Source organism: Canis aureus, chromosome 7, assembly GCF_053574225.1.
Source record: "Canis aureus isolate CA01 chromosome 7, VMU_Caureus_v.1.0, whole genome shotgun sequence".
In the NCBI taxonomy this organism is placed as follows: domain Eukaryota; kingdom Metazoa; phylum Chordata; class Mammalia; order Carnivora; family Canidae; genus Canis; species Canis aureus.
Window position 1 is genome coordinate 36,804,394 of NC_135617.1, and position 12,983 is coordinate 36,817,376.

At 36.3% G+C, this 12,983-nt stretch overlaps 1 protein-coding gene across 4 annotated transcripts in view; it reads right to left on the reverse strand.

The window, feature by feature from the left end:
• Positions 1-12,983, reverse strand: part of CD109 (CD109 molecule) — a 137,068-nt gene that overhangs the window by 75,297 nt on the left and 48,788 nt on the right. For all 4 annotated transcript variants that reach the window (XR_013383207.1, XM_077903370.1, XM_077903368.1 and 1 more), the window contains 2 exons: positions 3,001-3,040; positions 169-253 (listed from right to left, as the gene is read on the reverse strand). Coding sequence is in view for 3 of the 4 variants with exons in the window: in XM_077903370.1 (XP_077759496.1) it covers positions 169-253; positions 3,001-3,040 (125 nt within the window). In the remaining variant the exon portion in view is untranslated. The remainder of the gene's footprint in view (positions 1-168; positions 254-3,000; positions 3,041-12,983) is intronic.

The following is a 12,983-nucleotide window of genomic DNA, read 5'->3' on the forward strand; positions in this document are numbered from 1 at the left end:
AAGACCTTTATAGATATGTCCATGCTTAATTATTTATTACAGATATTTGTTTTCTGCCAATTGGGATATTTTAATAAGAAGAACATGGTGCTAATATTCTGGAGTATATAGTGAGCTCTTTGTCAATTTTATAACAGTACGTAGCCATAAAAACAAATGAATACTTACTTTGCTATTACAGTACCATTTAAGCTCCTAGAGTTCAAAGAACAATATAATGGTGTCTGCAAAGTAACTTCAAATTTTGGCAATACTGGAAAAGAAAAGTAAGGGTAAATATCTTAAAGAATCTATTTTACTATCACTTTTAGTTTAACAAAATAAAGACTGAATTATTCTAATGAAGTCGACAATTGGTACTATTTGAACTTAGACTCCTTAGAATCCAAATACATAGTAACACACAGATGAAAAGCACTTCATTTCATCTAAAATGAAAAACCCTTAGGAGGCTGGCGACTAGACAATGATAGTGTGGGCCAGTTGCTATGAACACTTGTGTCAGTGGAAGCTTCTCATTGGTAGAACCTACATGTATCCAGAACCCTAGCTGCTAAGGCATCTGAATGCTGGGAGACCAGGGATCATCCATTGGTGCCACCTTACTGCTTGTTAAAATACTTGCCCATCATGTGGTAAATAATTGCTTCTAGAGCACTCCTTTCCCTAGGACATTCTCCAACTTGGTTACTAAAAGTACATCCTAGGGCCCCAAGACTCTCCCTCTGCATGGTGCATGTATGCAGTCATACAGAATCCTTATTCTTTGAGACAATCAAAGGTGAATCTGGAGATAGTCAAATGTAATGGATTGCTATGAAGGGAAAGTTGTGTAGCAGGATTTCTAAGTTAGTCACTAAGATATAGCTACAAAGTAATGATGCTTTTCCTCATGTGACAGTGATTCCTGAAGTCAATCCCAAAGTTAAAAGCCCCTACTTTGGTCAGCTTTATATAATTAAGATATGAAACATTTTATAAATATGAACACTATGTAATATAAAGCATACCACCAGAGTAAAAAATTTTGTATCTTTCTAGTCTATAGAAATTTTTTTCTCAAACTTCACTAGCTAAAGAAATAGATCAGTCCAATTACAAAGCATCTCACCATTCAATTAACAGAAATATATAGAAGGCCAATAGGTAAACAATATAAATCAGACCTCCAACTCCAAACCAGGCCAAAGGCCCTTAGTATGTTAAGACTCTCCTAGACAAATCTAGGATCAGAGGGCCAAAAAAGCCAAATGATCCACTCAGAGGTAGGATTTCCTTAGAGCAAAGAATTCAAATGTGCCTTCTTCAAACATCATAGGCTAACAATGAATTCCCTACCTCCACTATAATGAATTCAATAATATATAACAACCCAGAACCACCTCTATGTGAAATGAAAATAGCCTATAAAAACCTTGGCGACCTCTGACCCCTGATTTCTTCTTTTAGAACAGCACTGTCCAAAAGAAATAAAATATGAGCCACGTGCAATTTCAAATTGTGGCAATAGCCACATTTAAAAAGCAAAAAGAAGCATGTGGAATTAATTTTTGTAATAATTTATTTGGTGCCATATACCTAAAATATTATTATTTCAACATGTACTCAATATAAAAAATTACTATTAATGAGCTATTTTTCTTTTTTTTTTTTTACTAAGTCTTCAAAATCTGATCTTTTAACCCACTCAGAGTACATTTCCACTTGGACTAGCCACACTTCAAGCACTCAATAGCCACATGTAATAAGTGACCCCCCCCAATTTGAACAACACAGTTCCAGATCAGGGGTCAGTAAATGATAACTGACATGAACTAAGAATAGCATTTACATTTTTAGTCTGTTGGGGGAAAAAAATCAAAGAATATTTTATGACATAAAAATTAAAGAAAACTTTAATTTCCATGTCTTTAAATAAAATTTCACTGGATCATAGCCACATTCACTTACACATTGTCTATGGTTGCTTCCTGCTACAACAGCTAAATTGAGTAGTTATGACAGAGACATATGGCCCACTGAGCCTAAAATAGTACTAACTGGCCCTTTCTAGGAAAAAAATTTTGCTGATTCCTGTTCTAGTGGATCATGAGACTTAGAAGTAACAGTGCTGGGGCTCCTGGGTGGCTCAAGTCAGTTAAGCATCTGCCTTCTGCTCAGGTCATGATCCCAGGATCCTGGGATCAAGCCTGGCATTGGGCTCCCGGCTCAACGGGGAGGCTGCTACTCTCTCTGCCTCTACCCCTCCCCCTGCCTGTAATCAGTCTCTCTCTCTCTCTCTCTTTTTCTCTCTCTCTCTCATAAATAAATTTCTTTTAAAAAGTGACAGTGCTGGATGAGTTATGTGGAACCTGAGCCACAAAGTTGTGGCACTACTTTCCAAATTACTACTGCCTGAATGAGATACAATGTCAAAAAGTGACACAAATCAAATGAAAAAGCTCATTTGTAGCCTCAAAATAGCCCCCCAAATTATAACTAAGAGTGAGATCCTATACTAACAGATGAGTTCCTATCCTCAGCTTTCCTCCCTCTCCATCTACCAACAAAGTAATTGAGCCACGTGGTCTTTATCTATGCATGTACAACTGTTCTATAAATGTGACACCTGCAAGAAGAGGATTAAACCAAGTTAAACAAACTGTCTTTACCAAAGCCTACCAAATGAAAAATATGGGAAATAACTAATGTTATGTTAAAAAATAACAAAGACGTAAATATGTTAAGAGCACAACAAAGTAGAAAAACAAAAAAATCATGCATAAGAAAGACCACATAATAGGACTCTAGGGATCGGTTTCCTTTTTTTTTTCTTTTTTTCTCACAATAACCATCTATATCTTTTACAAAGGAAAAAATATGTTTAGGCCTGTAAGAAATACCAGGATTTTACCTTCACTAGGATTTTTACTTTAAATAACATATCACTTGGAAATCTCTCTTATCTCTGTGGAAAGTTTCAAATATTTTTTCTTTCAAAATAAATTGAAGAACTCTTACCATATTCTGAAACCTGAAATGATTGATAATATGTCTGGTCCTATTGGGAGGAAGGAAAAAAGATAAAACATAAAAGAGTTCTTATTTAATTATTTCGCTTGCTTACTTACCTACATAAAAAGATTTAGAAAATTATTTTTAATTGCATTTATAATGATTCAATGAGAAGAACAGTTCATTTTAACTTGTGGAAGTTTATTTTTAGTCACCTGCAACATGAAGCCTATGAGATTTCATGAGTTTTTCTTGTCAATTCACTAATATAGAAAGGTGATCTGTCTCTATATTTCACTGCAGGTCATTTGAACAAACTGCTTATTTTGACTTTAAACGTTTGTGAAATGAAAATTAAATTAAATTACACATTCTAGGAATTTATGAAGCAAGAATAACACATGTCAAACCATGACTTCAAACTTGTTTTAAATTTCACTCTCAAAAAAAACAATGGAGAAAATAAAGTTACACATAATTCAAGTATTTATACATAATCAAAAATATAAAATCATCATGGACTAACATCTTTTACCTTCCAAAGTCCTTGAATTACTTTCTTGTGCAAACCTTCAAATAATACATTCTACTCTATTTTAACAAATATTATTATTTCCTTTTCTAAGATCAACAAGAAAATATGTGGCCTATTATTATGTCACTTTTCCTAATTCCCTATATTTCTGCCCACTCTAAATCCATAAGTAACATATTAAATAGAATCTCTTCAAAATAGCTAAGTAGCTCCACCATTAAAATTTGCATTCTAAATCTGATTCTCTGTTTATCAAAGCAAATACACAGATGCAGCTACAAATTAGGTTCTTTTTTTTTTTTAATCAACCTTGGTTAATCCAAAGCAACTGTACAAGTTGTTTTTTAATCCTAAAAGAAGGATAGAGTTCATTTCAAAGTTTAAAACAAATGTAACTATTTATATGCTAACAAAATAATTGCTTAAAACTTGGCCTCGATGATGTCATTTAAAGTAGATCCCAAAGAAATTGTGTTGATCAAGGCCTTAAGCATCACATTTGTGGCTTCTATCTTAAATTGTTTTAATATCCTATATAGGAATGTTACAATTACATGTATTCAGTTCATTTACAAATTCTAATTTTTCATCTGCAGAAATCAGATCAAGAAGGTAATCTACCCGTATTGCCTCTTTTACTTATAAACACAAGAATGCTGGTCATGAAATCAGTTTTGGCTTTATTACTGAGGCTAGCACAGGTGAGGCTATGTAATAAGCAATTTTAAAACAATGATGATGTTTCTCCCAAGTTAAATTCATATTGCAAATTCTCAGTAAGTACTACATGCAAAACACCATATGAGGCTCTGTAAAGATAAATTAGTCTTCAACATAGGAAGTTCAGTCAAGAGATGGAAACAAACATAGTAAACAGCAATAATGCAAGACTGACAGTGTCCTGCAGTTTTATGCACTGTTTCAGCTCCTACTCTCCCCTCTTCTTATCCTACTCATACTTCCATCTCTACTCATCTTCTAAGACTTAACTCAAATATTACTGCTTCCCTGAATCCCCAATCCAAAAGCAATCTTGGCACTCTAAGCTTCTATGCTCTATAGTTCCTTCTGTCCCTTTTTACACCATAAATATTTAGGTATGTAATTTATCTTGCTGCAAGTTCTTTGAGCACCATGTCCATGTTGGATCATTTTTTTATCCCTCATAGCTTATTCTTCAAGGTGCCAACCTAAGAATGTCTAATACCAAAAAAAGTGCTTAATAAATATGTCTTAGATTAAGTAAATAGAACTAGCTTTGACAAATGTAGGAAATGAACTGATTTGTTTGGGCCTACTTTAAATAGCCTTGAAACCAAGTTTTAGGCACTTATTTGTTAAACACATAAGTAGTTACATTAACTATATTTGAAATGAATTCTCTTCTTCTGTCTCCTATATTATTCATCATCTCTGATAATTCCTGGATTTTCCATCTCCCCTGTTTACTATCTCCTCCTTCATTCAGTCTATGCTGAAATGTTGGCCCTACCCACCCTGAACCTGATGCTCTTCCCATTCTTCAGACTCTTAAGTGAGTTCATCAACTCTCACGGTTTTAATTGCCATCTCTATACTAAAAACACTTAAATCTATATCCTTGGCCCATACCTCAGCCCAGAGATTCAGACTTAAGTCCACTTTCTGGATGTCTCCCCTCGAATGTCCTACAGAAGTTATTGGACTTCTTTAATGGGATTTAGCCTCCTCCAGGGAACTTTTCTTATTTGCCTTTCCTCGTATTGGGTTAGATACCATTCCCTCCCATAATAACTTTTATATAACTCAATTGTTTCACTTAACACAATATGTTATAATTATCTGCTTTGTATCCATCTAAATCACTGGGTGCTGAGCACCTAATTCAGCATGCTTTCAATGTTTGTTAAATAAATGTATGTAAAAATGAATGAACAAATAGATTCTTGTCCCCAGGCTTGTTCTTACAGGGCTCCTCAGATTAACCTCAATTACTATACAGTGTCTCCTGCCAGAAATTGAAATAACCTTCTCATAAGAAGAATCAGACAACCCTGAAGAGACACGGCCATTTGTCAAATGGCCCACAGAGTAACCTTAACTCTCTGTCCTGTATTTGGAAGGAATATAAATGCCAAGAAGTGGAAGAGGCCAACAGCATGGAAAAGTGGAGGGAAAAAAGTAAAAGAGTGCTTCTTTTTACCGTCATTTTAAATTGTTCCAATAAATCACAAAACCATTTTGTAACTGAGCGCTGACAGGGTGCTTTGTACTGGATGATGTTTTCCCAGGGTGTTTATAAGTGGTGAAATGCAAATCAAGAAATAAATTATTTTACTATCCAAGGGTTTTCAAAAGCAGAAATGAGTTTTGTAATTTTCAACATATTATCCATCAGGCAATCAGGCCATACCAATTTCCACAATGAGTTCAGTCATTTTTATTAAATATTTTTACAAAACATATAATCAGGAATGGTAGAAGATATTGAAATACTTGAAACTATTAATAATTCAGAGAATCAGTAGTAACTTATGTCATATAACCATAAAAACACTGAGTACTTTCATAAGTCTAGAACAGGTATTTGCAAAATTTTTCTAAGAAGAATCGATAGTAAATATTTTAGGCTTTGCAAACCTATAATGGCCCCTGTTGTAACTATTCAACTCTGCCTTGAGACCACAGGTAAATAAATGAGACTATATTCCAATAAAACTTTATTTACAAAAACAGATGTTGGGCTAGATTTGGCCTTTAGGCCAAGATTTGCTGAACCCTGATCTAAAAAAATAAAATGTACTTCCAAATTGTTCTATGTTAACTCTAGATGAACTAAATTGACTAACCTTAACTAAAAACATGAGAAGAAAGAAAAAGAAAAAGAAAAGCACAATCCCATTTACTAAAAATGTTCCTTCAGTTCCACAGAAACAATCTGCCTCAAAATGAGTTTTCATGATTATTCTAGCTCATCAAATACAATTTGTACTCATTCACTCTGCCGACAACTGGAGAGGAAGGCTGACCTGAAAGAGTAAATATTTCAGCAGTATGTCTTCAAAGAAAACACCTTTCCAGGTGCAAGAATACATAACTCATCAACATCTTCTGAGTGCTGCTTTTCTCAAGTGGTCGCTCTTCCATGGTGAAAGTGCTCCCTTACAAAACCTGCTCTTAGCATATACATTCACTCTTTATTTGTATGAGATATAAGCCTGTCTCGGGGATCCCTGGGTGGCTCAGCGGTTGGGCGTCTGCCTCCAGCCCAGGGCGTGACCCTGGAGACCCAGGATTGAGACCCACGTCGGGCTCCCTGCGTGGAGCCTACTTCTCCCTCTGCCTGCGTCTCTGCCTCTCTCTCTGTGACTCTCATGAATAAATAAATAAAAACATTAAAAATAAAAAAAAAATAAAATAAGCCCGTCTCAATTAGACTTCCTAAACAAATTCCAAAGGAGAAATGGAAAAGAAGAACCAGGACGTATTCTCAGTAATCTCTGTAATTTCTTTCTTCCCCTTATCCCTAAATCAATAGTTCATTGTGACAGTATATGTTACAAACATCAACCAAATGAAAGAGAAAATACCAGTAAAAGTAAATTTCTTTCACTAGTCCTAAAAAATATGCTATGACTGGATGCAAATTAAAGACATGTGAATTGCCACAAACATCTATTCCAGTCACAGAATTTCTCTTCTCTAACCATGAAGCCATCCAGCTCTTGAGAGAATTTCTATTTTTAATAAACTTAAAGGAATATGGCATGCTACACGATCATTTAAAAAAAGATATATATATATAAAATATATATATATATATATATATATATATATATATATTTTAAATGCAGGTCAGCTTCTTTTAACTCTTATTTCTGAAGTAAAAAGAAATGCCAGAAACACAACTAAGGTGCTGGGTGGATTTTTGTTTGCACATTTATGTTCATTAATGATCATTTCAATTTCCCAAAAGTCTGCTTCAGCTTTGATCTCCAATGTCTGGATTTAATTCGTATTTAAAGATGAATAAAGGTGCTGAACTTCTTAAATCCATACATAACAAACATAGAATTATTTCGGACTCAGTTTTGGCTCTATCCCCCAAGACAATAGATGCCAACTACATCCACATTCCCAAGCCAGGTGCAAGTCTAGCACACAGGACTTACAAAGGAGGTTTCCAAAAACTAGTTTTGCAACCCTTAACCAACACAGTCAAAATGGAAATAAGCTAGAAAGGAATTTTAGGAGACAGCTTTTGATGTGCTTTCACACATCAGTGGCTGTAGGCAGGCACCTGACATGCCCGAACAATCTAAGAGCAAAATAATGGTATTGGGCAGCTGTGCAGAGAGCTAAGCTAAGACACAGTGCTGCATTGGGAGTGGTCTGTGCCTACTGAGTTGCAAGAAGCAAAGAAAGCATTTTCCCTCAACTAGATATGCAAAAAAGAGAGAGCCAGCATGGGACTATCTTCTATCTTGATCAAAAATAGCCTCCAGAGGAGGAGCAGCTCTGGAGGGGGAGGCTGGAGGTATACTGTAGATGCCCAGAAGCTGAAGACAAAATTATAAGCTGTCAGAAGAAGAGACAGATTCAAAAGCATCAAAGACACTGAATGTGAAACCTCCCAGCAATGGGTAGGGGTCTTTCAAAGAGCCCACAAAAAGTTTTATGAAGGAAAGCTGTTAGTTTTAAGTGCCTGCCAAGCCCAGAGAGCTCTAGTGCTGGATGACGACAGTATTACATTAACCATATTGTTTTCAACTTTTTATTTAAATTCTAGTTAACATATAGTGTAATATTGGTTCCAGGAGTAGAATTTAATGAATCATTACTTACATATAACACCCAGTGCTCACCACAAGTGCCCTCCTTAATACCCATCACCCATTTAGCCCATCCCCCAGCCACCTATCTCCATCAACCTTCGGTTTGTTAAAAGTTTCTTGTAGTTTGTTTCCCTCTTTCTTCTCCACCCCCTTTCCTATATGTTCATCTGTTTTATCTCTTAAATTCCACATATGAGTGAAATCAGTTGGTATGTCTTTCTCTGACTTATCTCACTTAGCATAATACACTCTAGTTCCATCCACATCATTGCAAATATTAAGATTTCATTCTTTTTGATGGCTAATATTCCAATGTGTGTGTGTGTGTGTGTGTGTGTGTGTGTGTGTAACACATCTTCCATATTCATTCATCAGTAGATGGACACTTAGGCTCTTTCCATAGTTTGTCTATCGTTGATAATGCTGCTATAAATATGGGGTGCACATATACTTTTGAATCTGTATTTTTGTATCTTTAGGGTAAATACCACATAGTGCAATTGCAAGATTTAGGGTAGTTCTATTTTTAACTTTTTGAGGAACCTCCATACTGTTCTCCAGAGTGGCTGCACCAGCTTGCATTCCCATCAACAATGTAAGAGGGTTCCCCTTTTTCCACATCCTCACTAATATCTGTTGTTAATTTTAGCCATTCTGACTGGTCTAAAGTGGTATCATATTGTGGTTTTGATTAGCACTTCCCTAATGATGAGTGATGTTGAGCATCCTTTCATGTGTTGTTAGCCATTTGGATGTCTTCTTTGGAAAAATATCTATTCATGTCTTCTGCCCATTTCTTGATTGGATTATTCAGTTTTTGGGTGTTGAGTTTAATAAATTCTTTATAGATTTTGCACACTAACTCTATCAGATATGTCATTTGCAAGTATCTTCTCCCATTCTGTAGGCTGACTTTTAGTTTTGTTGATTGCTTCCTTCACTGTACAGAAGCTTTTTGTTTTGATGAAGTCCCAATAGTTCACTTTTGCTTTTGTTTCCCTTGTCTCTGGAGACATATTCAATAAGAAGTTGCTCCAACTGAGGTCAAAGAGGTTGCTGCCTGTGTTCTCCCCTAGGATTTTGATGGTTTTCTGTCTCACATTTAGGTCTTTCATCCATTTTGAATTTATTGTATATGGTGTAAGAAAGTGGTCCAGTTTCATCTACTTGCATGTAGCTGTCCAGTTTTCCCAACACCATTTATTGAAGAGACTGTCCTTTTACCACTGGATAATCTTTCCTGCTTTGTCTCAAACTAGTTGACCATATAGTGTGAGTCCACTCCTGGGTTTTCTATTCTGATTTATTTGATCTATATGTCTGTTTTTGTGCTAGCACCACACTGTCTTAATGATTACAGCTTTGTAATATAGCTTGAAGTCCAGAATCATGATACCTCCAGCTTCGTTTTTCTTTTTCAGGATTGCTTTGGTTGGGGTCTTTTATGGTTCCATACAAATTTTAAGATTGTTTGTTCCAGCTCTGTGAAAAAATGCTAGTAGTATGTTGACAGGGATTGTACTAAATGTATAGATTGCTTTGGGTAGGATAGACATTTTAACAACGTCTTTTCTTCCAATCCATAAACATGGAATGTCTTTCCATGTCTTTATGTCCTCTTCAATTTCTTTCATAAGTGACATTGAATGATATTAAATTGCTGTTTTCGTAGGATACATATTGGCAAAGTCCCTATACATCAAGTTTATCCCTTGCCTCTCTTCCCTCTGACAGATTCAATCCTGGAATTGTTGACCACAGCTTAGTAAGTCAGAGAGAGGCAGCCAGACGAGAGAAGACCCAAGCTGGGAGAAGACAGCACTTGACTTTATTGGACTGGACATATTAGTTTTTGAACACAGACTCTTCTTTGTGTGTAACATAACCAAAAATGACAGAATCTTTTATTACCAAAAAATAACCAGGAGAATGGTGGGATGTGTCCTACATTTCAACCAAGTAATAGGGAAGACTTGGTCCCAAAGAACAGGACTAAATAGCAAAAGAATAATAGTGTGGTTTTCATATTGTACCTTTCAGTTATACATGCTCAACCTCACAGTCACACACAAATAACTGGGCACACCAAACTGGCCAACTGTTCATGTTAAAAAAGGCTGAGGATGCAGAGGATATTGACAATTCTGACTCATATCTTCCCACTGGAAGGTAATTATTAGATTTCTCCACTGATCCACAAATGTCCACTTTTCCATAATACAAATGAAATCATATGGTATTTTTGCTGCTGTACTCACAACATACTATATTAATTCTCTCCTTTTTATAAATAAAAGTCTTAAATGAACTGTCTATACTCTTTATTGCCCCTGCCACCTGGACTCTGCTTCTACCATGTCACTGCCCTGGAAGACGGCTCAGTAAGTGGTGGTTGCTTGCCTCTGCGAATTGCCCTTGCTTGGCATCTCTCTCAGGCCTGGCTCTCCTGGAAGCCTCTGCAGCACCTAACACTGTGGCCACCCTCTCTGAATCCCTTCTCCTCTGTGCCTGCACTCTCTTGGTTCTCTCATTCCAAACCTGACTGCTCGTTCTCTGTTGCTTTGAGTGGCTCCTCTGTTTAGCTGCTAAATGTTGTGATTTCCCTCTGATCAGCCTGCCTGTCTCTCTCCCCTAAACCAAGCTCCTGGCCCTGATTTCTCTTGTAATGGATGATTCTCCCAGAGACACACTTGAGAGCCCAAAGTCACATTGTCAAAAGGTAAAATGAAGCACATTAAAAATGTTAAGGTTTATGTGAATGAAAATCAGTTGGAATTGGGCAGTCCTAAACTGCTAGTGGTCAGGCATGCTCTACCAACAAGAGCTCAGGAAGAAACTTTTATTGACAAAAGGCAGAAGCAAAGTAAGGAAATTGCTGAATGGTTGTAACTTAAAGCCTAGTTGGCTGTTTGTGACTGGTTATTCCTAGCATTTTGATTTCATAACCCTGAGACATTTACAGACTTACATTTTGGTTTGTTTAGGATGTCCGCCATGGCAATAGAGCCACATTAGTCTGATGCCCTTTCTTAATTAATTTAACCTTTTACTCCTTTCTCCCTTTCACAATCCAAGCATCCCCTAAACCTGATGAATCTTCCTTTAAAGTGTCTCTTAAATTTACCCATTCCTCTTTCGTTTGTGCTGCTCCCCTAAAGCATCCCCCTACTACCTTCAGACTAGACTATTATAACCTAACACAGAAGGTGGGCTGTATTTGCTAAGCACTGATACTAACCTCGTGGCTGTCTCCCTGACTTCAGTTCCTTTCCTTTTAATCCCCCACATGTTATGATCTCCCTAAAATTCTATTGCAATCATGTCATACTACAGAAATCGACAAGACAACAAACATCAGTGACTTTTTTTTCATCCAGGGGTTTATCATAAGCACGTCATTCTGTCTACTGAATAACGTTTTGCTGTTTTTACATTAAGTATGCATTACTTTTATAATCAGAGTAAAATAATAAAATAATTTTTATATCTTTTATAATGACATTCACATATAATTTCTGCTTTCCTTCTCCTCAGAAGCCTTATATGAAATTTATAAAATTAACATTCAAAGTAAAATAAAAGTTTTTAGAGCCCACTTTTCATTTTAGTAAAATGAAATCTAAAACATTAGCCTGATATCCAGTATGTTCCACAGCTGAACCCACAAACTCTTCCAACATTCTCTTTGACTATTACTGTCTGTAGGACTCCACTCCAGGCAAGTGCCTGTTCCCAACTCTACTGCTGTCACCTAGATCTAAACCCCATTCCACCCACCATGGTCCCCATCTGAGTTCTACAGTGCCCTCTACCTTCATCTAGTTGAAGCATGGAATTTTAAACTTATGAAGAGGCTTACAAGTCCTCTGACCCAAGTGCCTTATTTTATAGCTGAGGACACAGATCCAGAGCTAACACAATTTATCCTGAGTCCCTGGGGTACAGCATAAGCCCCACATCAAGTAACTCTCAATCTAATGCTCTTTGCATTTATTACATAAAGTCTTCCCTGACTGTAAGATCCTTGAAAGTAGAGTCTATGTCTTACCATCTTTAGATGTCTCCTGTGTTTCTTCCCACCTAACATACATAGAAAAATTCCGTATTTTTAGTTTTATTCAGATTCCTACTAATTTTGCTATGCTTAGCCCTAATACCTACAGAACAGTAGTTGTGTAATACCCTTTTTCCCACTTTCATTTTTACTATAAAATTAACAAAGGACTTAAAAATTAACAAGAAATCACAGTGAAAATATCATCCATAAAAGTGTCAGTGGATGTATATTGACCTACTTGGAGAAATGAGGGGTGTGCAAAAGAACGGAAATGTTTGTTAACATTCACATTGCCCTTTCCTTTCCTGTTTAGAGTCTAAACATCTGTAGCCTACATGGCAGTTGCAACATATTTCTCTAAGGGTTTTCAACCCAGACATCAGGATCAACTTTGGTAGATTCAATAAGCAGATATGCCCAGTTTCCACCCCAGAGCTACTGAATCAGAGTTAACATAACTGCAGCCCAAGGAGAACAAATGCATTCATTCATCCATCCTTCAACAGAGAAGTACTGTAAGTGCACTTAGCATTGTGCTAAGTGATGGAGATACACTTTCCCAGGCTGAGGCTTTTAATCCTGT